This window comes from Dicentrarchus labrax, unplaced genomic scaffold (assembly GCF_905237075.1).
Source record: "Dicentrarchus labrax unplaced genomic scaffold, dlabrax2021, whole genome shotgun sequence".
Lineage (NCBI taxonomy): Eukaryota > Metazoa > Chordata > Actinopteri > Moronidae > Dicentrarchus > Dicentrarchus labrax.
Genome location: NW_026136707.1, coordinates 14,167,735 through 14,191,809, shown reverse-complemented (window position 1 = coordinate 14,191,809; position 24,075 = coordinate 14,167,735). Strand labels below are relative to the sequence as shown.

Sequence of the window (24,075 nt, the reverse complement as noted above, 5' to 3'; positions counted from 1 at the left end):
TGCTTTTGTACATGAAAGGAATGATGTTTGGAGAAACACTTATCATTAAGTTGCTCTTTAGCACCTCAATAAGTCACGATTAAGACTCAACGATTTCTGTTCATTGACTAGGTCATTGTTATTTTGGTAAAATTGGTGTCAATAGTTCTCAATAAAGATCAACTTGGTGCTAAATGTTGCCAAATCAGTGCCGCTACTGTTGCTTTTGTTCATTTGTGTTAAATGAACAGGTTTCCATTTGTTACTGAGGCTTCATCTTTGACAACTTGTTACCATGTCTGCTGTCATCACCTTTCCTGCTCTCTGATGTGCAGCCACGGCGTGTGTCATTGCAAGCCTAATGCTATGAAACAGACCCCTAATGCTATCATGTATAGTTTATAGCTCTTACCCATCCAAAGGTCAAATAGTAATTAACTTGATGAATCATGGCACCGACTCCTCTGAATCTTTCCTTGATGAACCAAAGTCTGGTCTCATGAATCCGCTTTTCATTTTGAAAAGGAGTCGCTGATAATCTTAAGAAGAATCAACATGATCATCTAGATTAATGGCCCCCTCTAATTTATGTTCCTATAGAATCACCAATTAACCCTGCTTCTGCTTGTTTAATCTGCAATAAATCAACACAAACTGGACAGAAAAACAGCAAAAAGAAACATTCTTTAACTATTCTTTCCTGTTTGTTTATCTCTCCCAACTACGAACATATCCTTCATCTTCCCTTCCCCTCCACATCTTCACTTCCTCCCCTCATTGTTTCTTTGATCCACTTGCCTCTATCAAATGTCCTGGCGCCTTCCTCCCCTTCCCCCCTCCACACTGTCTTTTCCCCTCCGACTTTGCTCCGTATAGGAGTTCGATAAGCCTCAGGAGGACCTGCTCAAGCATCATGCCAGCATCAGTGAGCTGAAGAGGAACTTCATGGAATCCGTCCCGGAGCAGAAGCCCAGTGAATGGGATAAGCGTCTGTCCACGCACTCTCCGTTCCGCACCCTGGGTATCAATGGTCAGCCTCTGCCCAGTGCAGATGGGGTAAGTCTCCCACAGAAACCACTCGCCGCCAAATCCACTGTTTTAACATACTGTCAGTTCAGGAATTGGAGAAAAAAAAAAGAATTCAAATTGAATGAACAATTCCTGAATTGACTTGGTTAAAGTTGTATTTTTTACGTTACGGTACGTCATCACAATTGTCTTCCATGGCTCTGCATTTTCAGAGATTATTGTACTTGATTGAAAAAACTTCACTGCACTGGTGTGAGTAGTGTGCATGAGTTTGTGATGGAACAGAAGAACCTGAAATTCTTGTCTTTGACTTGATTTTTTTAATGTTTGTGTCATTTTGAACATTTGCTGCATTCGATCAGATTCCGTTTTTTTTCATGATGAATATATTCAAATGAAAGAAATTGATAAAAGAGGGGATCAGGCTCTTCCAGTCATCATTCCTGGCTCTCTTATGGTTTAATGGATTGTGTGTGCATGTACAGACCTATTCAAGGCAGTGGCATGTGCTATGCAACACATGCATGTGTATGAAGAATGCAGTCGGACTTGTTGAATAAGGTCTGTACTTTTATGTTCTTTCTCTTGAAAGACCGATGTGGGCGACGCATCTTTGGGACAGGTTGTCCACTCTCTGAGAACTCACTTTGGTTCATCTTATCTGCATTGGTTGTTCTGAACCCTGACATGTTTGTATTGCATGACTGACAGACTTGACGTTCAAAGTTTACTGCATGACTCAGAGATGACCCTTTCATGAATTTACCCTTTTCCCCATCTCCTCTGTCCCTCCTTCATTAAAGAGCTTTCTTTCTGCTTTTAATACTTTTTTCTTTGCACACTTTCTTTTCACATTGTTTTTACCTTTTCCAAACCTTGGTTGTTTATCCATGAAGAGACAAGGCCTCATTCCCAGTTGTATCAGCAGCCCCACTCTCCTTGTAGGAAATTATAATGTAACTAGCACAGGATTCCAGTTTAAAACTAATATATGTGTGTCATTACTGCTATTAATTACCAGTTGCTGTTAAAAAGATGACTGAAAGCTATTCTGTGGACGAACACAACCCCAGTCTAGTTGAGCTGTTACGTGAATAAACAAGTGTAATCTACTGAGGGTCATTTTGCATGCCTTCTGGTGAGTCATTAACTCATCTGGCTGCAGTATAACGGTTTAGACACAAAGCATTTTTACACTTGAAGATAAATGCCTCCAACTACATCATAGTGTCAGGATGCATTAGCGTTGCAGTGAAACCAGAGCAAAGCTAAACTGACAGCTCACAGTCTGGAGTGAGGAGATGAAGAAGAGCAAATGTACAAAATGTTTGATGTAAGCAGTCAACAGTATGACTGGTCAAATGTTGTCTGCCTAGTGGAGTGGACACACACTATTTATGCTCAATTTTACAAGGCAGTTTGTCATTCTACTTAACCCTCAGTTGTGTATTGATAAACGAATAAGGCCTCAGCTGTGAGAAAGTATAGAGTACAGCAAGTTTGACATGAAGCAGCAGAATTGGCCCTCCTAGTGCTCATTAAAAATAAGATGTTGTTGGTTGTCCAGATGCCAGCTATAGGCTCTAAGCTACTGATATTATGAACCGCGACTACAGCTTAATGTTACTTCAGATTAGTTCGAAGTTTGGTTGCTGCCCAGCCACCACTGGGTAATTAGTGGGGCATCTGCACCAGTTTAACATCCTCAAGCTGAAGGCCCTAGATCATATTGGCTGTACTGACTCAGCTGATCTTATCTTACTGAGATAGCTCCATCCTAAAAATTTATAGAATTCATCTCTTTAAAATGAGACACTACAAGTGTGGATGATTTTCTGTCTTTTCCCAAAAAATAAATAAAAAAATGGAATTGTTGCACATGGAATGGATGGAAAAATGCATGTTAAAATGCATGTGCCAGTAACATTTCCATGCTCTTGACAACAAAATCACATTTCTGTCCAATGTAGGCATTTGCCGTGCTATTACATCTGCATTTTATATTTTCAGTCATCTGTTATTGCGCAGCTCTGGCTTTTAAAAGTTTTCGGTCATTGCAAACATTTCAAAATTCCTCCCTCTCATCTCTCTTCCCCTCCTCCTCCTTCCTCCCCCCCTCAGTTTGTCATCCGCCTCCCACGCGGCCCCCTGCTAGACTTCTACTCCAAACGCAGCTGAGGGGCCGTCTCGACCCTGCGGAAAATCCCACACAGGTGTGAGTGTGACCCGTGGAGACCGCACCTAGTCCATCTACTGTACCCATCAACCTTCTAGCTTTCTCTTCTCCTCCTGTCCTTCCTTCGCCTCCTCTTTAGCATCACTGTAGCATTCTTCATCTCTCATCCTCTGCTCCACTTGAGAAGCTGCCCCCCTTTTTGTTTTTGGCCTCTGTGGAGCAAGACTTTGGTTCCTTCTGTTTCCCACTGCAGCACAGTTGACCTGGTTTCTCCAGCCAGAAACAGACCTGTTCTCTAAATACTGATTTAGGACTGGAGATGACAATCAACCCACTACTCTTTCGCATTTTCTGTGACATCTTTTGGACTTTAAATCAACCAATCAACCAGTATTATCAAAACAACTGACTTTTATCTCACTTTGAGCCTGCTTTTATACACATTTTGAGGTACATTTATATTGTCAGTTGTCAAAGGATCTTGACTTCAGATAAGCTGATCACTGTGATGTGATTTTTGGATATATAAACTTTCTTCCTGAACTCACTCGAAGTAAGCACTAGAAAACGGCGGTCTTGTGAAATCTATCAATATACTTTGTCACAATGTAGTATTTCCTGTGATGGGAGACCCTGAGGCAGCTTAAATGTAATTCTAATTATCTTTTTTGTCCTTCACCAGTCTTTGATGAGGCAGTATGTAGCAACTGCAAGAAATTCCTTGTTGCATGACTTTTTGACAATCAGTTTTGACCAAAGAATAAAAGGCATTCCATATACAGTTCATACAATTTGTTTGTTCTCTTCAAGGACCCTGGATGTTATTGTTTAAGTTTCATTTATTCCTTTTTTTTTTTTTTTTTTTTTTAGTTGATGACTTGTCAATCAAAAGTAGTGTGAGTGGCATATCACTTTCTTATAGAAAGACAATCCATTTCATTCTGACGCATACTGAATTCTATTCATGGATGAAATAAGCAATATGGAGCGATACTTGTATTCAGTATCCATCTTATTTGGTAACCTCCTGTAGCATGTGCCACATGGAAATCAGTTAGGAAAAGGGTAAATTGTGGCCATGAAGGGATATACATGTTCTGCAATAATGTTTTGTTAAGCTGAGTTTTCCTATAAAGTGTAATATAAGCCCCAAAAAATCATCCAACTGAGCTGTAGTACCTCATAAAATGGATACTGTACTATATGTTGTAACATGCATGCATTATAATCTATATAACTATGACTTACTATACATCCTATGTCAGTAGGAAATACTACACCTACCCATGATCATGTAGTGACTATGTTGTGTCTTTTTTAGAGTCTGTGCATTAGTCCCCTTTGCAATGGTTCAGAGACAAAGTCTGCCCACGTGGAAACCGGCAGCAATTTGGGCCTTTCAGTCATTCCAAGTCCTACTGTGAGCCACAAGAGTGAGCCTGGTAGTATCGAAGCCCACGATGCTCCAGTTGAGGAAGCGTCATGTGATCAGGATGAGGTTGTAGTTTTTGACACCTCCTTGGTGCCCATCGTAGAGGTGGACATGGTGCAGCTGCCTCCCTCCCTCGACCCCTGCTGTAGAGCTATAGCTGAGAGCCTGGAGGAAGAAGGATCGTATCCCAACATGTCGATGTCGGAGTGCTCTGAGAGGATAGTTGGATCTTCCACAGCTTCTTATTTCAGGAGCGATGGTCCACAGGTCATACGCTGCTTCCAGGTAGCCTCCTGACCCCCCCCACCCTCTTTCAGGGTGATGCTGATTCTGTCTCTGCTTGGCCTCTTTATGATTTCAAGGCTGCCACACTTGCTCACTCCTTTGCAGCACCATTGCTAACCAAAACCTTGTAAATCTGCAATATGCAATATGAGTTGTGAATTATGCTCATACTTACATGTGGTTGCTGCAGAGGTGTTGCACAGTGATGTGCTACATTCTCAGCTATGGTGATGGGTCGCTGTAACATTAGCACATTCTTCTCTGCCACAAAACAGTGTTTTACATATTGACATTACTTTCATGATCTTTCCAACCTACTCATGGCTTGATATTTCAGTTTCTCTTTTCTTTTGTGGAAGAAGTTGGTGGTGGGAGGGGAAGGGAAGTAACAAAGTGACTCTGTTGTTTCCAAAAATCATAATTGAAATGAAGTTGGTGAGAAGGGGCTGTTGTGGTGAAAAATCACATCCACACAGAAAATGGCTTTGAAGGGTGCATGGTGTGAAACAAATTGGTTGCTGTGAGGTGAAAGTGTCTGGTTAAACAGCCACTGATGGGGCTATGCTCCCATCCACAGCCCCCTCTGGTGCAGACCCAGACAGTCACCATCACAGCTTCTTCCAACTCCCTACCCAGTGGCATCTCCACCACAGAGGTCCCCGTCGTCCCGACCAAGACCTTCATCTATGAGTCTTCAAAGGTAGGGGCTCCTGCACCTGCTCAGCCCAGATCTGTCTCAGGTACAGGCAATGGTTTGCATGGAGGGGGAGATATCATCAGCACCTTAAAACAAGCAGGTCTGGGTGGATCAGGCCAGGGGCTCCATCATGAGCATAAGGCAGCACTGCCCCTTCCCTGGCTGGAGCTCAAAGTCACATTATTTAAAATATTACTCACTCCTACCTATTTTTGGTCTTTTTTTTTTATTCCTCAGGAGACAGACGATGGGACAGAGAGCAAAGATAGCACAACCGTGTCCAGCTCCAAAACCGTTACCTCGGAGATCACCAGTGGCACCACAGTCACTACCACTCACATCTCAAAGGTCAGCAGCACAGTCTTGCTCTTTGTTTATTGCATTATATTTTATTTGCCTCGCAATTAAATCTTTTTCTCTATCTACCAGGTAGTGAAAAGTGGATCTACAGAGACTCGTGTGGAGAAGAGAATCGTCATAACTGCAGATTCTGACATTGACCAAGATAAGGTACACACCCCTCTGCATATGACACAAAGCAGTCATAGACAGAATATTACAGGAATAGTTTGACATTTTGGGAATTAACCTAGTTTTCTTTCTTACTGAGAGTTGAATATTGATAGCAGTTAAGAGGCTCCTCCTCAGTTAAGAGGCTCCTCCTCTCCTCACCCTGTGATTAAAACAAACGCTGAATAACGCAGTTTCACAGTGTTTCTTCTATGCTTTTCAACTGACAAAGCATGTCCTGGAGGGCCTGCCAGCCGACGTTAGCTCGGCTTGTTTCTTTGATAGCTTAAGATCCAGACATCCGATGACCAAAATCCTTCATCCAGTTAAAATATATAGTTAACGAGCAAGATCCAAAAAGTAAAATCATAAACATGTGTCCTAAAACTAGATAAAAAGTCAGTTTATGACAGCTTCTGGCAAACAAGATGGGAGGTTTTGTGCCAGACTGCTAATAATATTTTATAGTTGAAGGCTTCATAGGCATGAGAGAAACATCAATCTTCTCATCTAACTCTCAGCAAGAAAGCAAATAAACGAATTTCCCAGAACATCAAACTATTCCTTTAAGGAAGGAATAAGAGAATTCTGACTTTCATTCATTTACATAAAAACTAATACGAGTGCAAATAATGTCTGCCTTGCAGGGGAAAGATGGCGGAGCATCAGCATTGTAACTGAATCACCACCTGCATTTATTCCTTTGACTCTCCAGCTTTCATCCCTTCATCAGAGTGCAGAACTCGGTGAACAGCTCTATCTGCGCACACATATCCAGAAAGAAATATCTCATAAATCTGCACCTAAAATTATGGATAACTCAGTTAGATGAATCTTAGTAGATCCTCTTTGTTTTGTCTTTCCTTTCTTATTTAATTTTTTTTCAGTTGAGCTGTTCATTGTAGGTAGAGGAGGGCTGCACAGTGCTCATGTTTGAACAAATGCTTACAGTATCTCAACCCAGGTGTTTAAAAAAAACTTAGTGAATACAATTTTATTGGTTTAAAAAAACAGCAGTTTCAGTCGTGTGATCTCAGTTATGTTTGCTTTTAAATGCTTTTTTTTCTCCCTAGTGGTTTTTACATTGTTGATTTTCTACAAATGCACTGTTTCCATCCTAGTTTAGACACCATTATCAGCATTTATTCCTTTGGTGCTGCTAGGGGAACGTTAAGACTACATTCAAGGGAACTGTTTTTGTTGTTGTTTACTTGTCTATTTAATTCAGGAGCAACTTTATTTTATAAAATTACATGAAATGACATACCTCGCATAGATATGTGATATTACGTGCTCAAATTTGGACAGTTGTGTGGTTTTGTTCACTGCTCAGGTACAAAAACATTAAAAAAAATCAAATGTTTTCTTCCCTAACCAGCTAAGAACCAGTAGCCTACATATTATTGTAAAGTTTGAATTAAAAATTGATCTATTTTTAAATATTTCTCTATTTTATAGAATTGCTTTTATAGTATTTGTACAAATTTGGGGTTTTTAAGTTATTCATATCCATCTGCTCATTAAATTGTAGGTTGCCATTGTGCTGTTTACGGAGTTATGAGGTCTCTATTTAAGACCCGCTTACCTGTCTTGCCTGACACCCTGAATCATTCTTATTCGTTTCCTCTTGTAGTCCACCAAGTTTATCAAACCTTTCACAACTTACATATGAGAATGGAGTGCTTCCCTCAGCCCTATGTTTTTGTTCAGTAGCATAGAAGTTATAATTGCTTTGAATATATTTGGTTGATAAGAGAAGTTTTACAAGCTTTGGTCTGTTTATCTCAGGTTTTGATATTCTTTGTAAGACTACAGACCTCCATATGATTGTATGAGTAATGTCCATATATGTATATCCATCCCTACTTTAAGAAGACTTACTTTAAATGTACATTTATGTTCAGCCAAGTGAGGTCAATAAATACAAAGTTTGTCTGTCACAGTAACCACACATTTTAAGAGGTGAAGGCAGCTGTCCCAGTGTATGTGGCTTTTCTCTCATAGGAGCACAAGTTGTCTTTTTTTACATGTTCTACTATACAGTAATTTATTTGTAAAGTAGGAACCGTCTCGTGTGATTTGATGTACTGTGATGTTTCAACACAAGCTGGTTTCCAGGCTTCCACTAGAGATGTCACAATGTTAAATATTGCATTCGTTATCAACCAAGTTTGTAAAGCCTTTTTACCACATAGTCTACATAGATTGCTCTGTAATTTTCCATAGAAGAGAAATTGCTTGAAAATATACAAAACCCTTTTAGATAGCATGTTTGTTAGCAAGCTTTTTTTAACCCAAAAAGAAGCCATTGGTATTGTAGCTACATGGAAAACAACAGAAACCTCTCCTGGAAGAAAACGTAGAATTTCACATGAAGAAATTAGTTTTTAGACAATGGAAAATATTGTTGCTTTGTGACTTATCCCTGTCTTTTTATGAAAAAATAAAACCTGCATTATTTTGCATTTTGTTGGGCTGTCTGTGTGTGAAGCATATGATATCTGGGTAAGAAATAAATATTTAATGCCACTCACTTGTTCCACAGTAGATGTTGCAGCTGCATGTTCAATCAACACCAAACGCTTGAGAATGTCACATCTGTCTAGATTGTAATACCGTAACATAAACATGATGAAACTACAGGATTATCAGGAACATGTTGTTACAGTTGCCTAAACAATCAAAGTACATACATACTGAATTTCAAGGCAAATGAACATAGTAATAAAATTTAAATCAAGCATAGGTCCATTTTTAACACGTTCTTTACCTCTAATTTGGTATTCATGGTTTCTTGAAAATAGCACCTTACCACACTTACAAATATTGCTGTTTCAAAATAAAATCCTTACTCTTTACAGAATAAAACCGTATGCACGTTCCAAAATGCAGCACAAGTTAATATGATCTGATGCAATTTAATGTTAACCTTAAAGTATTGACTGACTTTATCATGGATAAGGCAAACTTGTCAGGGGCTGGTGGCAACATTTCCTGTTACATTCATTCACCTGCAATTGAGCCACAAAGTACACTGTAGCTTTCATTAAAGTTAAAGCCACTTTTCTGTTTGGTAAAAAATGTGAAAAGATGCAATGACATCAATTTAAGTTAAACATTGTATCAGGAGATTTTCGATTTGGGGAATAATTACATGTTTGATAAAGAAAACTATCCTGCTCAACTGTAAGTGTGTCACTAAATGAGAGACTGTATCAACACAGAGGTGAGTTTGGGGAACTGTACAGGCATTCACTGCGATTATATAATCCTTTGCTTCAAACAAGTAGTAAACAGCACAGTCTTTGAGTCCACTGTGTTTGTCAAAGTGGCATTCTAGCGAATTGTCTTGACCGGGCTCTTGAAACTTGATGCAGCCTGAAGTTGAAGTTGATAAGCCATTGGGTGAATTTTGAAACCATACAGCCTGAAAAGAAAAGGAAAAAAAATACAATCATTTCTTGGACAGAAATAATTCTCTTTCTAATCCTCAAAGTCAAGGTGTTAGGAGTGTTATTAGTGTTATATTAGCTGATACTAGTGGCAACATGATACTCAGGCTCAGACATCCAATGAGGTCTAAAGCTAATTAGTCTTTTGGTGACTTGTCACTAAAAACATACCAATAAAGGCATGTTTTGGCTAGTTAAAGTTAACGCTAGCAACAAATAATACCTGGATCAGATCAAACCCACCTTGGCACAAACTGGTTGGCTGGTCGCTTTGGACGATACTCTGGGTGCACCATGAACAGCATGTGGGGGAACCCTGTCCCAAAATAGGCTCCATCTGTGTGGTGGTGTCTGGAGGATTTGGGGGTGTAAACATCCATGCACTTTGGGCAATAAAGCTTCACCATTGCTTCTCCAGGTATGTCTGACAAACCTACGTTAGACGAGAAATAAGGGACAGTTGAGTGTGTCTTCATAGCCACAGACAAAAGGTCAAAAGGTGCAGCAAGGGCAGAATGTGTTTGATGTGAGGTTAAGTCAGACTTACCAATAGGAAGCATTGGCTGATTCTCACAATAGACTCTGGGGCAATAGCCAAAATCCCCTTGTTGATACTTTTCCAACTACGGAGAACAACAAATTTAGAAACCAGTGTTAATTATTGTCACATAGCATGTAAGAATTTGAACTTATTAATTAAAAACCTTACCATCTGTGCAATGCCTCTGTTTGTGAGGATGTAACGTGCATGTATAAGCCCGTAGAGCATCTCTGCTGCCTGTTCTATTAAGTCACTCTGATTGGGGTTATCTTCAAGTTCCTCATCTGTCAAATGAAAGTGATTTAGACAGTTAAAGCGTTGACTCTTCTTAATTTCATTTCACACAGGCACTGCTACTTCCTTGATATTCTCACCTGGCTCCAGGTCAAGAATCATGTCCAAAGCTTGGCGATAGTGAGGCACCTGCTCATTCAAACCCGTCAGGTTAAACTTGTCCTGTATGTAGTCTTCATCGACCTGTGACACACAATTGAAGAGGTTGAATAGCTACCGATGGCGTTCATTAAGGTTACAGCACACTGATGTGGAAGCATTACATAAGAGCTTAACAGGATTACTAAGACGCTGCCAATGAAGAAAGCAAGGAGTTAAAATTAGAATTGGATTGTGTCAGGGCTAATCTATCAGACAAACAGCGTGTTCCACTCTAATGCCTACATTTGCCAAGTATTTTTTTATTTGAAGTGTTTTTCCTCTCACATGTCTCCCTAAAGTGCTTTTTGAGTGAGAAAGCCTCATGTGCTTCAAGTGGAAGATATTAGTACCAAACAGCAAAGGGAAGTGGCTACAACAGGCAGCTCTTAACTACAGGTCTTAAATGTGAGACCACCAAATGGCACACGTTGTTATTAACTAGCTTGTGTGGCCATCTCTATCTATGTGTTCAGGGCAAGACAAATGCGAGATATCAGTACATTTACATTTCATTTCAACCATAAAAAATACAGATGAAATAAAACATTGCTTCTGCTGAACAAAGGCGTAACACAAAGATAAAACCACTGACAGTCCAACAGTATGCAGGAATATATTGAGGATGTTAAGACTCTTTTGGATCAGTCTGTCCTGCCAGAAGAAGTAAATTAGTGGGACATTTTAAATCGTTGATCCAAGCTAAAATCCCAATTCAACAATAATCCGGGGTACAAACCTCACAGAAGAACTCATTCCCTCTCAGTCCACAAAACCAAGATATCCAGGACACCTCCTCTGAGCTGCTCATCCTCCTGTCAAACCCAAACAAAGTTGCGGTGGACCAGGATTCATTTCACATCCTCACTAGTTGGCTAGCTAAAAACACACAGCTAAAAACCGGCACTTAAAATTCTGGGGATGCAAACTTCACAATATTTGATTCTAACATAAATTCAACAAAGTTGTTTTATCAGGAACTTTGGACAAAAATGTGATTATATTGTACATAATCTTTAATTTACGTTACCTTTGGTTTGCGTCTCTAACCCTGCTAACCTATGTTAGCTCCTGATCACACGCTAGCTTGCTAACAGTTAGCGTGTATTAGCATTAACACGTAACGTTACACTAGAGATTGAGTGGAAATTAATTATTGTAATTGCAATATGTATATGGGGGAACTGTTTCCCATATGCACATAACTGTTTACAGAAAGTCACGTTTACTCACCCTTTTCTCTGTTTGTTAACACATCAACTTGCAAGCTTAGCTAGTTTATCCTCGCTCTCGTCTCTAGTTGACAACTACCGCTTCCGGTCAACGACAGTTTTCAAAATAAAGTTCCTCATGACGCATAGGCAGTGAAAGAAGTATAACATCTGTTTGATGTAAACCAAAACCAAAAGGATAGGAACAAAAAAATGTTTCATTCACCTTTTAATGAATTTCCAACAAAACTAAGAAAGAATACATTACTGTGGGTTTTAAATATGTTCAAACACACCTTACTTAAAACATTGTGATATTCCTGTATTTGTATAGCAATAAGGCAACGACCACTCCCATGTACATTGTGTACATAATTAGATTTTTTATTTAACTATGCAGCTAAAGCAACAGCCTACACCTGGGTTTTAAGGAGACTCATTTACAAAGTAGTTAGTTGCCTATAATGTGGGAGATCAGTACTGTGGTCATAATCACATAAATCAGAATGCACAAACATTAATATAACTATAAAAAATGCACTTTTTACAATATGTTTTCCCATTGTCATGAACTTTGAAGAATTTAGGTGATGTTTCAATCTGTAAAAAAGGAATAAGCCTAATAGCAGCCATTCCCTGATGGGATGGAGAGCTCCTTCAGGGCAGGTCTGAAAAGGTTTTGCGACGGGGGGGTTCCACATCTTGGGGTTCCTGCTCCTTTCCCATGCCTTCAAACATCAAGATCCTTAAATGAAGAAAATTACTTGTCAGCTGTTATATGAAACATAAAAAATAACCACCAGACATCTTAGGCATTTATAGATTGTTATCAAGACAAATGTATTTTTGATACCAAACTAGTAGTCTGATCAGCTAGATTTAAGCTTAAGGCCATCAACATCACTTGTATTTTTGTACAAAGTCCAGCATCTATTTATTCTTTAATAATTTGGGCACTTAATCTTCCCTTAGCCCTTCTCTTCCTGTGACCAAACTCTCCACCCATTCTCTGAATTCACTGATATTTACTCACAGTTTTAAAATTGCATTTTTCTTGCCCAGCATCATTTTCAGGAAGTCGTGGTAGCTGATGGTGTCTTTCGATGTCCCTCCAACCACCTCTTGCATCATCTTTTTCAGCTCTAAGTGAGTCTTGGCCATTCCGAGTTTTTCCAGCATTCGTTTTAACCCCATTATATCTATAACATTGATAGTCCAAAGAAATAAAATAAGTAAGTGCTTATATACTATATATATATATATATATATATATATATATATATAGATATATGGTCTGTAAATATAGCTGTGTTGTGAGTCACAACGGAAAGCAACAGATGACAACTGTAGCTATAAATACTTTGAGGCTTTTTCAGATGGGTGCAATTTTACCTATATCTCCTTTGTCGTTAAGGTCAAACTCCATGTATTTCTCTGTAATACAAGCAAATATAATCTCATTCCCATGTATGACCATGCACTGAATGATAACAATTCATATAACAAAACAACTACTCACTTTTAAACAGTTCAAGCTTTGAGCTAAGGTCTTCCTCTTCTGCATACTGGGGATCCTCGAGAAAAGCCTGGGGGAGTGATAGTTAAATGATACCAATAGATCAAAACATTATTATTGATATCACATTGTGTGTCTAGCCCCTGTGTGTAGAAAAAAATATTCCAAAAGCCATTTCTCTCTATTGTAATCAACTTTTTCTAAAGACATCAACTCACCTCATTGATAGAGTTGAGTTTTTCCTCCTGTTGAGACTTGAGAAGACCATATGCTTTACCTCCTGTGAGAAACAAACAAACAACAAGCAGGAGTCTTACAAATCATTCGTTAAATAAATACAAAATGCACTATTTTATCGATATAGTAGAACAAAGGCAAACTAACCTTGAGCTCTGTCCATTTCTTAGCACAACGTTGAGAGCCTGTGAAACCAACCCTGAGTGTGAAAAGCTATGGTGTTGTTGTATCTGTAAATCAAGCCACATGAGGAAGTTGAAGTGACAAAGTTTCAGTTAGCATTAGTGAAGTTCCCCTGTCATATTTAAGGCAGCAGCAAAGAGAGGTCAGCTGGGGGGTGCAAATCATTCACACACAGGTTGAATTTCACCAGACGTAGCGGGGAAGAAACTGTTGTATTGCTAAATGATAGAAGTTTGTATACAGGATCGCAACTGCGTAATGGCCAGGATGGACTCTGAAACATGATGCATCACCACTGGTTTCAAAAATAAAATTACATTTTATTTAAGGAAGGAAGAGTGATGCAGCAGGGAGAACTGTGTCTTTGGAAGTACATATTACTTAGCAAAAATAATCTGCTTATGTTAAACTTATTATTCAGGAAACTTTTACTGAGTGAGGTTCTCTTTTTTGGGAAAACTCCAACCTCACGCAATTACTTTTTCACTTTCCCTTCTCACATTTAAATGTCTGCCCTTATGGCTATTTGTCATTTTGATGTAACAGTGGACGAAAGTACCTCTTTCCAAAAAGATACAATGGTATACATCTATCCAGATCTTCATATCATATCATATAGAAAACAAATTAAAAGATCCAGTCTGTAATCTTCTGCACACTGTCTTTATCTCTGACAAACACAAACATATTTCACCCTTTGACAGTATCATATTTTTGTGCATTCATTACAGTGCAGTGTTTTGTTTTTGCCACACGGTGGCTCTATTGGCCCCACAATCAGAGAAACAGAAAGAAACCTGTTACAGTTTCATATTGAGACTTGTGTGCAACTTACAGAACTGAGACTAGGAAGAGACAATAAACAGGTCTTGAAGTCAATAATCTTTTGTCCGTCCACTCGGCTACATCACAAAGAAAATGGCAAATTTTTATCTGCTGGGTTGCTTTTTGTTAGTTCTGTTCATGGTCATATCAGAGTGCAGAGGTGAGTAGGTCACGGAATAACTTCTTCACCACATTCAACCAATGAATATTATAAATGCATTTTCTTTTTTATAGAGTAGAGTAGTAGTAGTAGTAAACTTAAAAGGTGTCATATGTACCCAACCTATTTAATAATATTTTTGAACACCTTTGTGAAATCTTGAATTATCTGTCTTACAGCTCAGACAGTGCTTTACGCTACAAACCTTATATGCAATATGTACTCTAGGTCTTTTTCTTCAACTGATTCTAATCCTTATTTCATTATTAATTTATCCTTATAAAGACAGTTCACCAGTGATTGAGTCTGTGTCTGCTCCTCAAGAAGAAGATGTAGCCCTCCCTTGTTTTAATTCTAGCGTGATGAAGCCAGAGAGCTGCAACAGAGTGAAATTGATAAAGTTTGCCACAGATTCCAGTCAAGTGAAGGTTATCCTTGCCAGGCCTCAAACAGCCAAGTTTCCAGATGCTGAACATGTAAAATGGCAACGTGATGAAAAAGGACAAATATCCCTTTTTCTGACAAAACTACAAAAATCTGATGAGGGACAGTACAGCTGTGAAATCTGGCAAGGCTGGGACTGTATTCATTTCAAAAACATATCTTTGAAAGTAAAAGGTAAGATCAAACATTTTATTCTCTTTATTCTCACTGTTTTACAAATGAATAATGTATCGCACAAATATCCTCTCTTTCAGAATGCAAAGTCCTTCAAGCAGTGAAGGCGGCGCCCAGCACACCCATTAACTTGACTTGCCCAGTGGACATAAAACCCCAAAATATCTCCTGGGTAATGCTGAAAGGAGGCAGCCCTGTATCTGTTAACTCTAAAAGGGTTAAAATGAATGGGACATCATTAACTATCCAGTCTGTGAATTACGGGGACGGTGGTTGGTACAGATGTAAATACATGCTTGAAAAAAGTCAGCGTTGCTTTGACATTAATGTACTGGTCCAAGGTAAGATTTTAAATTATTTGATATTATAATTGACAACAAATGACAATATAAATAACTCCTGTTTGCCTTTTCTATTTCCTTTATGAAGAAGAAAATGCTGTTGTGGCCACAACTGTTCCAGATATGTCAGTTCCAGGTATGTCAATTCCAGGTATGTATTTTTTAGTATTTTACATCTTGATTCAATTGCAATCAGTAATTTCCTGTTAAATTTGGTGTTGTAATTGCTTGGATTTGCTTTCTGTCCCCATCAGCACTGACAACCATTGAGATTCTTTCGACAACCACGGAGAAGGAGAGCAGTGTAGCATTAATTCTAGTGGTGGTTTCAGTCATCATTGCGATTGCCATAATTGCTGCGCCGATAGGACTGCTCATTTACTACAGACGTAACACCCAGAGAAATACACTGCAAATCCAGAGGCAGCCAGCAGGTTTGATCTGTCCAGACAATATTTTTTAATAATGACACAAATGCAGTACAGTGATGTGTTCTCACAGTTTCATGTTCTCTTGTTGTTAATCAGGTACTCGTATAGAGTCTTTCGATGGTTATGAAGTTGTGAATCTTACAACGTCAGAGGGTGAGTATCGTGTTTTTCTCTCACTACCTTCTTTAGTCGAGCCACTGTAACCTCTTCTGCTTTGTTTATGACTCTCCCTGAAAACCTTTAAACTTTTTTATCACAGCTAATGCAAACCAACGAGTCAACAGTCTGTACCAACAATTCCAGGATGAAAGCTTGTGTACTTGTAAGTTGTACTACTATCACACTTTAATTCTCATCATATTAAAATAGCCAAATAACAATTTTCTCTCCTTCATTGCAGTCCAGTTTTAGGAAAATTGAGTCTGCTCAAGAAAAAGAAGAGGCTTTCCCTTACTATCTAATCTAGATTGCGTGCTTACATTTATGCATTATGTAAAAACATGTAACATCTACTAAACTGTGAAGTGTCTGTTCCTTGTCTTGCAAGGAAGAGCCCCTTATACTGAGCAGCATGGAAAATGCTACCCACTGTTTTTTCTTAGAATGTTGAAAAGACTCTTTTATGTTGCTGTATCTAATCATCTGTAATCTTAAATGATGTTTAAAATGTAATCTTACAATAAAATATTTGATTAAATTTGAATATATATCTGTAGGATGATGAATGTTCATGACAAAGTCATAAACACTGATCTACTTTTCTCTTGCAAAATATTCCCTTTTAAAAAGTTTGGGAAAACATATTTTAGTGTATAGATGGTTGAAATTACTTAGAAAGATTATAATCTTGAGAGGGAAAAAACACTTTTATTTAGTTCTAGTTAACAGCCTGTAATAAATCATAGAAACTGTCAGTGGTGGTGGTAGTGGTAGCTTCTCGTTTGGTTTGTCTCTGCTGGTGCGGTTCCTCATTAGCTGCATCCAGAATGACCTCATAAACATGAGTCTGTAAAGAGGAGTGGTAGAGTTATTACATTAGCAGGTATAAGACTGACAAAAACCTCAAACCTCAATAATACCTCGATATTTTAGCACAATTATTTTTTGTCTTGTAAATGTTTCCTCTTACCATTACAATGCTTGTCTGGTCATTTCCTGCAAACAGAAAAGTAGTCAGGTATTATTTCACTTTCATCAAGGCTCCTGTATAGTAGTTTTACTGTGTGGTTCCTTACCTGCATTATTGATGTGCTTTCTCTTCATGTATATATAGAGTCCTCCAGCAGCTACACATATCAGGAGGCCCAGAGGAAGGGCTAACCACGCAGGTGTTCGCAGAGCTGTAGACATTATTATCCCAATTTTTACTCAGAAACAAGGGAGCATTTTGTCTTATGGCTGGATTTTATGGAAGAGAAAAAGCAAAAATAGCATGATGCATACTTACGGTCAGCAGTGCGCCACTTCTTTGATGCCATCACATCACCCTCTCTAAGCACCAGGCAGGCTAACTCATCCGATGTTGCTGACAAATCTGGGAGAAACAGCCTGTTAATGAGACTGTTACTGTCACTCATTAAATCACTCTCCCAGCTGTTTTGGCTTCTTCCAGACCAAGTTAAACTGAAGTCTTCTTCACATTCTTTAGAGCAGTTGAGCACACAAGTCAAGGTGGCATTATCTCCCCCTGGCTTGTACTCCAAAGTAACTATAAAGACAAACATGAGAGGGAATGTTTCAATAGCAGTGACTCAAAAGGTAAATGTTCATGCACTATTCATGCTCTGTTTTGACACTTACCATCGAGGGTATGCAGCCTGACTTTGTTAAACACTTTTTGCTGATCAGTGGACTCTGAACACTGGTAGTCCCCAGCATGCAATGCACTCACACTGCTAATGACCAGTGTCAAGTCTTTATTGACATGAACTGTTTGGCCTTCATGAAGTGAGACATCATCTGTTAGTGTTCTTTCACCCACAGCCCACTCCACGGTTCCACCCGCAAGAGAGGAAGTGTTGCCACAGAAGAGTGACACTGAGTCACCCACTGCAGCAAATACTTCCTCTATACCATCTGGGGGAAAGGGAGCACTGGTTAAACTTTATACATCTTAAACCACATCTTTCAATTTGAGTACACTAAAGTGGTGTTTAGTACCTTTTACTGTTGTTGTGTAACTGATGGCGGCTTTAATTGTGTTATTCTGAAATAGCTGGCATTTCCATTTCCTGTGATGGTCTGTCAGTTTCTTCTTGATGAACAGTTTAGAAAAGCATTCAGATTGGTTTTCAAAGCCAAATCTAGTTCCTTTTAATGGTGTGTTATCTTCAGTACTCCACTTGATATGCATCCCCCTGTTGTTGCAAGGCTTATATCCTGTATATGTGTTGAGGAAACAGTGAAGCTCTATTGTGTCTGTATGTGCACGATGCAAGTTCTCAATAACTGGGGAATGAAAACAAAAAAATGTAACTACCATGATACTGTCATCAGCTTATTCAAGAAATGGTTTGAGGTACAAAAGGACAACTCACTCACGTTCAAGAATCCGTAGCGAAACATTTGAATTGAGTGCTCCATTGTTACAAGAGTATAGTCGTGCATCGTTGAGTACCAGGTGATTAATCTTCAGAGAGCAGTCCCACTGCAGGTTGACCCTGAGGATGTTTGGAGCCGTCACACTTCCAGCTTTCACCACCTCAATAAGTGTTCCAAACTCTCCAGCCATGTTCCAGTTAATAGAGGAGCAGGATTCAATAGAGGGTATGTCACATGGTAAAAAAATACTATCTCCTGGTAAGGCAAACATCATCAAATGATCTGTTGGAGATGACAAAGAAACATTTCCCAATTCTGTCAAAAATCTAATTATTACCTACACCAGAGCGATGTTTATTAATAGTAATGAAAACTAAAGGTATTGGAAGTTTAATTAATTTTAATGGTAGAAAATGTCATCTTTTTCATGTAACACCTCAATATGAAAGAGAGAGAGAGAGCATTGGAATTATTAAGCCCTATCCCATATATATATATATAAATGTACAACATATTAACAAAATAATATTTTCTATTTTTTCATAATTACCAGATGACTGAAGTCCAGCTGCTGCGTGTGTCAGAGAAAGAAGGCAGAGTCTTAACAATGAAAAGAAAGCCATTCTTCTCTCAGAAGATGTCTTCTGACAGAAGAATACTTGCTTATTGCTAAATAATTTGCAAGTCACATTTTCAGGAAATGAAATTCAGGAAACTCATTTTTAGTTTAAGACCAGCCCATGAGGTGATCCCATGATCATCTTCTTACATTGCCACTGAAATATTACACAAACAATCACATTTGCTCAGAAAAGCTTTTAACTAAAAAACATTACATTGTTGTGGCACATTAGTGAAGCATTGGATAGAACGATCTAAAGGTGGCATTAGAAATCAATAAATTGTTCACAAATCTTCAGATTGTTTTCCAAATACATGTCTTTTTTCATTAAATTACACTTTACTACATGTTCAGTGTTTGTTCAGTGTTTTTGTCCACTAGGTGGTGCTGCTAGACTCTAGACGCTATGACAGATATTCTTATAAAATGACTGGCCAGTTTCATTTACCGTAAGCTGTACAACCCCCAGGTTCTAATTCAGGTTCAGGTTTTGGTTTTTATGCAGCTCTGCCTGAACAGTGTTCATCTGTTCAAGCTTTCTATATGACTCAGTTTCTGTTTCCATTGAGGAGAAATTTGATTACCCGCTTGACCATTCCTGTAATTTCCCCTGGCCCACTGGACCAATGAAGCTCATTATTGTGATATAGCTTTAACATTCACAAAAGGTCTAACAATGCAGTTTACTTTGACTTTATACAAGAGATTAAACAAATCATGGCGAAGATAAGCCTGGGTGTTATACATGTTTTAGTAATTATCAAATAAATAATTGAAATAAATTCATTAACAGTAGGATTTAATCAGGATATCCAATAAAACTGACAAGAAACATACACACAAGGGTTCTGTATTTTTACATGTAAAGTTAAAAACATTTTTTATTTGCACACAAAGTTAGCAGTACACCCTCTGTAGTTCAGGAATTATTCACAGCTCTTGGACTTGCTATAACTGTGTAGGACTTGACCTTGAGCACAACACTAGCAACTCCTCTCAGGTCGGGCAGAGAGGCCTCGCTCTCAGGAGGGATGAACTGGAAATCTCTCAACAAGTAGGCAGTGAACAGAAAGAGCTCCATTTTGGCAACAGACTCCCCCAGGCAGAGCCGGGCTCCCCCTCCGAAAGGGATGAGGGCACGGGTGGAGCCTCCTCCTCCTTCCAGAAAGCGCTCTGAAGGAGAGAGAAAAACAGCTTTTATTTTAGATCTGAGCCAAGTGAAAGGAATGCACTCACACACCTCACAGTCAGAGAGTAGTACCTGGTTTGAAGCTGTATGGGTCAGTCCAAACTGCTGGATCATGGTGAGCTCCAAACAGATTAGGAATGATGACTGTGTTCTTAGGGATGAAGTGACCTGCAATACTAAACATTTGCCATGATGCAAAGTAAAACGAGTGTTAGCAGGTAATATGTTGTGAAAAAACACCAATGCACCAATGCAATTGGACTTTGTGAAAACCTGCTCGCTGACAAACTTGATCCCAGCAGGAAGTATATCAATATAGCTTTTTTTATACTTTATACATATAACCATATATAGTGTTTTCTTACTGGTCTGGACCTAAATGCTAATAAAAGTTTAAAAAAATCAACAAATGTAGTGCTGTCTAGTTTATGTATTAATTTCTTAACTTGTTGGTTTGCAGGAATCAAGTATTTTCTATGCACAGGCTCTTTATGAGGAGCAACCGTTCAACCTGGGTCCCATGCTAGCTGTTTACTTTGTTTTCTCTTCCAGTCTTGGCATAAATGCCTTTCACATAAATTATTATTTTTGTTTTTCAAAGCAATTCGATTTCTTTCAAGCAATCCTTGCCTTATAGCCATATTGGAGTTGCCAAATGTCTAATATTTCACAACCCATCATGCTTCCAGGCTTGGTACTGGACCAAGGACTAAACATTATCACTGACTGAAATATTCTAGAGTACCAACCTGTACCTGTGCCTGCTTAATAATGTCTGATCTTATAGACAAATGATCTCAGTGACAAGTAATCGCTAATCTTCTTGTTCACTTTCTTTCATTATCATCGCATATTGTCAATCAGCTGACCTGCTGTCTCTGATGGCCCTGTGTGGCACCGCCAGCGGGGCAACTGGCCTGAGTCTGAGTACCTCGTGGATCAAAGAGCACAGGACAGGAAGTCTGTGTCTGTCACTGTACTTGGGGTACCGTCCCTCGAGCACTGTGCACAACTCCTCATACACCTTGGTCTGCACCTGAAGATTAACATGAGAGAGGAGAGAGACATTGAGATAGACTTCAGGGTGTGTAAATACTGTGTGTTATGGAAAATGGTGTGCCCTGCCTCTGGTCTATGCAATAGGAAGGCCACAGTCCAGTTCAGCCAGGCTGCAGTAGTCTCTGTCCCCCCGATGAGAAGGTCCACAGTGGCCATGTGAACATGAATATCTGTCAGGAGCTGGAGACATTAAGACATGTGATTTCCAATTCCAGCTCTAGTCTTAAATGAAATTAGATCTATCAATTTCATTATACAAATTTTAAGGAGTTTATTCATCCATTCCTTAAAGAAAAAACATGCTGTTAAAATAAAGAGGTGGTAATATAAAAACACCTACAATTCAAACTAATCCTCCACCTCTGTATTCACTGTTCTATGTACTTACCACTCCATCTTCTGTGTTGCGATGTTTGTCAAGGCCCTGGAGGAGGGATCCTGTGATAGCGTCCTCATTTTTTTTGTCTTGTGACTGCACAGATAACAAAGCAACAGCTGATTAAAGTTAACACAGGCTTTAGTAGATGTCATGTCTCATTTTATCTTAGTAGCTGCTTGATTTAACTGAATTTATCTCACACAAATGTTATCTAATCATGAAGCCTATAATTATTTTAACTTATAATCTGAACAATTTAGCATAATTAGACCAGTGACACATTTGACACAAAATTGGAATTCTTTTGCATTAATTTTTTTTTACTAACCTTGTAATTTTTAAGATGTTTACTTATAATTTCATCTCTCCTGGCCACCTCTTTCAGGAGACGAGAAAACACAGGATTGGGTAATTTCTTTGAGAAAACAAATTACATAATTTGTGAAATCCCATTCAGATGATGCTTTCCTGTGACCTGCACTCCAGATAGTGAATATTTACTCACTCTGAGCAGTGGAAAGGAGTCCAGAACAGAAATCCAAGAGGAGCCCCACAGAGCAACAATCTCATTGAGACAGCTGTGCAGCTGCTGCAGCTCCAAAGACCTCTTATCATACTAGAAAACAGAGATCAGTTTCTTAATACATTCTAGCCCTGAAATACACTCTCCTGCAACAGAAAATCGCATTATGAATTTCTAAAAAGGGCAACCAGGCAACCAAGCATTGGTCTGCCACAACCACAACTCCATCGCTAATACTCAGAGGTACAAACTGTGCAGTGGGGGGGGGGAATACTCACTTCCTTTCCAAAAGCCAAAGTGGTGATGACATTACTGGCTGCCACAGTGAAATCCTCTGAGAGATCTACAGCACTGCCTTGATAGTCCATCAACACCTAAATGGCGAACAAACAATGCTTATGTGACCACTTTGGAAATACCCCAACATTTGGTTTGCTGTCTGGATCTCTGCTATCACATTACAGGCTATTATGTTGCTTAGATACGGCATTATATTGTCCTCTGGTGTGCAGTTTTTTTTTCCTCTTGTGTTTTCCGCACCTTTCTCAGATGCAGTGCTTGTCCCTCAATCACGTCATGCAATGACTGCTGGCAGCAACGCTGCAAAGCACTGTGAACAAGACGACGATGTGCCCTCCATTCCTCATTATAGTCCCCCAGAGAGATGGTGCGCCCTCCTCCAGACACAATATCACCTGATATCAGTCAGGAGAGGTCATGAGGACATACAATAATACAATACTTATGTATACAATCATTACAAAAGATGTTTGAGTTATTTACCTGTGTATGAAAGTGGTCTACCAGCAAAGTCTGACCATTTTTTCACAAGTGCTTCTCTTATGATGTCACTACTATTTAGTACCACCATTGCTGAAAAAACACAACAGGGTTGTTGGTGTGGTGAACCTTACTATTTACAAAAGAATCATTAAAAAAGTTGATTTGCTTGTTTTTATGTAAGCATGTGATATAATAAAGTTGTGTATGATTACTTGTGTTTCCGCATTTAAGGCGGTAGATGTTTCCATACCGCTGTGCCAGATTGGTGAGGTGAATTGGCAGATGATCGTGTGTCAGCTCCATCATATTACCAATGAGGAAGAGGCTGGGAGGACCTGGGAGGGAAGGAGACGAGGAGCAGGGAAGGAACTGATAGAAATACTGCAGTAGTCTAGATTCAGCTACTGGATGGAGGAGGTTAAGAAAGACAAAGGTAAAACAGAGATAACAGTCATCAAAATCCATTAGAAGTAATCAAGTTAAGTTGTGTACTAGTTGGCCATGTGTTTAAAAAATTTCCAATTCATTAATCATTTTTATTTTCATAAAATTACAATACTTGATTGTACAACCAGCATGGTTAAATATAAATAGAAAGACAAAGACATACCTGTAGGCTTACTCCCATTGTGGTCTTCCTGTACACATTTGTCTCTCTGACCAGAAGTGCAAATCAGTAACATTAATAGCAGCACAACTAAGAACACAGCTCCCACACTGATCACTGATATTTCTATTGCCATGTCTTCTTGCTGGTGTCCCACTTAAGAGAGCTGGTCAGCACACTGCTTGCCACATTTATAGTCTCCTCATTAGTCTCTAAGCACGTCAGTCAGTTTGTGTTTGTTTGTGTTTTCCCTAAAATCAAGGGCGTCTAAATATCTATTTAGGTCAACATATCTGATAGTAAGATGAATGCAACAC

At 39.0% G+C, this 24,075-nt stretch overlaps 5 protein-coding genes across 23 annotated transcripts in view; 2 read left to right on the top strand and 3 right to left on the bottom strand.

The window, feature by feature from the left end:
- Positions 1-8,573, top strand: part of LOC127366519 (uncharacterized) — a 33,599-nt gene extending 25,026 nt beyond the window's left edge. For 9 of the 13 annotated variants that reach the window (XM_051405495.1, XM_051405496.1, XM_051405503.1 and 6 more), the window contains 6 exons: positions 856-1,035; positions 4,506-4,901; positions 5,479-5,601; positions 5,836-5,946; positions 6,028-6,108; positions 6,756-8,573. In XM_051405495.1, the coding sequence (XP_051261455.1) occupies positions 856-1,035; positions 4,506-4,901; positions 5,479-5,601; positions 5,836-5,946; positions 6,028-6,108; positions 6,756-6,785 (921 nt within the window). In that variant the 3' untranslated portion in view covers positions 6,786-8,573. Of the gene's footprint in view, positions 1-855; positions 1,036-3,129; positions 3,976-4,505; positions 4,902-5,478; positions 5,602-5,835; positions 5,947-6,027; positions 6,109-6,755 lie in introns of those variants that run through there. The other 4 variants (XM_051405500.1, XM_051405504.1, XM_051405505.1 and 1 more) reach the window with 4 other exon arrangements.
- Positions 8,574-8,691: 118 nt separating this feature from the next.
- On the bottom strand, positions 8,692-11,875 carry LOC127366578 (casein kinase II subunit beta). Its single transcript, XM_051405645.1, has 7 exons — positions 11,767-11,875; positions 11,273-11,348; positions 10,476-10,578; positions 10,270-10,385; positions 10,108-10,183; positions 9,804-9,993; positions 8,692-9,535 (listed from the first exon to the last, which is right to left on the bottom strand). Exons 2-7 carry the CDS (start codon positions 11,342-11,344, stop codon positions 9,445-9,447), a joined length of 648 nt encoding a protein of 215 aa, XP_051261605.1. The 5' UTR covers positions 11,345-11,348; positions 11,767-11,875; the 3' UTR covers positions 8,692-9,444.
- An 85-nt stretch (positions 11,876-11,960) lies between these two features.
- Positions 11,961-13,803, bottom strand: LOC127366583 (allograft inflammatory factor 1-like). The gene is made up of 6 exons (XM_051405652.1): positions 13,645-13,803; positions 13,479-13,540; positions 13,264-13,330; positions 13,137-13,178; positions 12,778-12,943; positions 11,961-12,489 (listed from the first exon to the last, which is right to left on the bottom strand). Exons 1-6 carry the CDS (start codon positions 13,658-13,660, stop codon positions 12,402-12,404), a joined length of 441 nt encoding a protein of 146 aa, XP_051261612.1. The 5' UTR covers positions 13,661-13,803; the 3' UTR covers positions 11,961-12,401.
- A 468-nt stretch (positions 13,804-14,271) lies between these two features.
- LOC127366560 (uncharacterized) lies at positions 14,272-16,758 on the top strand. 4 transcript variants are annotated; one of them, XM_051405616.1, is made up of 8 exons: positions 14,290-14,665; positions 14,951-15,283; positions 15,364-15,624; positions 15,713-15,775; positions 15,879-16,058; positions 16,152-16,208; positions 16,315-16,377; positions 16,456-16,758. In XM_051405616.1, exons 1-8 carry the CDS (start codon positions 14,599-14,601, stop codon positions 16,464-16,466), a joined length of 1,035 nt encoding a protein of 344 aa, XP_051261576.1. In that variant the 5' UTR covers positions 14,290-14,598; the 3' UTR covers positions 16,467-16,758. The 4 variants fall into 4 exon arrangements, with proteins under 4 accessions (XP_051261574.1, XP_051261577.1, XP_051261573.1 ...); XM_051405614.1 differs by having other exon boundaries at positions 14,272-14,665; positions 15,713-15,760; positions 16,315-16,758; XM_051405617.1 differs by having other exon boundaries at positions 14,278-14,665; positions 15,024-15,283; positions 16,315-16,758.
- Positions 16,759-16,902: 144 nt separating this feature from the next.
- On the bottom strand, positions 16,903-23,931 carry LOC127366543 (steroid 21-hydroxylase). Of its 4 annotated transcripts, none has more exons than XM_051405579.1 (19): positions 23,762-23,931; positions 23,364-23,555; positions 23,152-23,241; positions 22,909-23,063; positions 22,647-22,742; positions 22,351-22,461; positions 22,174-22,260; positions 21,855-21,938; positions 21,533-21,646; positions 21,277-21,443; positions 20,480-20,583; positions 19,147-20,391; positions 18,593-18,878; positions 18,216-18,503; positions 17,856-18,131; positions 17,503-17,763; positions 17,291-17,395; positions 17,185-17,210; positions 16,903-17,061 (listed from the first exon to the last, which is right to left on the bottom strand). In XM_051405579.1, exons 1-12 carry the CDS (start codon positions 23,892-23,894, stop codon positions 20,138-20,140), a joined length of 1,587 nt encoding a protein of 528 aa, XP_051261539.1. In that variant the 5' UTR covers positions 23,895-23,931; the 3' UTR covers positions 16,903-17,061; positions 17,185-17,210; positions 17,291-17,395; positions 17,503-17,763; positions 17,856-18,131; positions 18,216-18,503; positions 18,593-18,878; positions 19,147-20,137. The 4 variants fall into 4 exon arrangements, with proteins under 4 accessions (XP_051261539.1, XP_051261538.1, XP_051261540.1 ...); XM_051405578.1 differs by having other exon boundaries at positions 18,597-18,878; XM_051405580.1 differs by having other exon boundaries at positions 18,597-18,878; positions 23,364-23,552.
- Between the last annotated feature and the right edge of the window lie 144 nt (positions 23,932-24,075).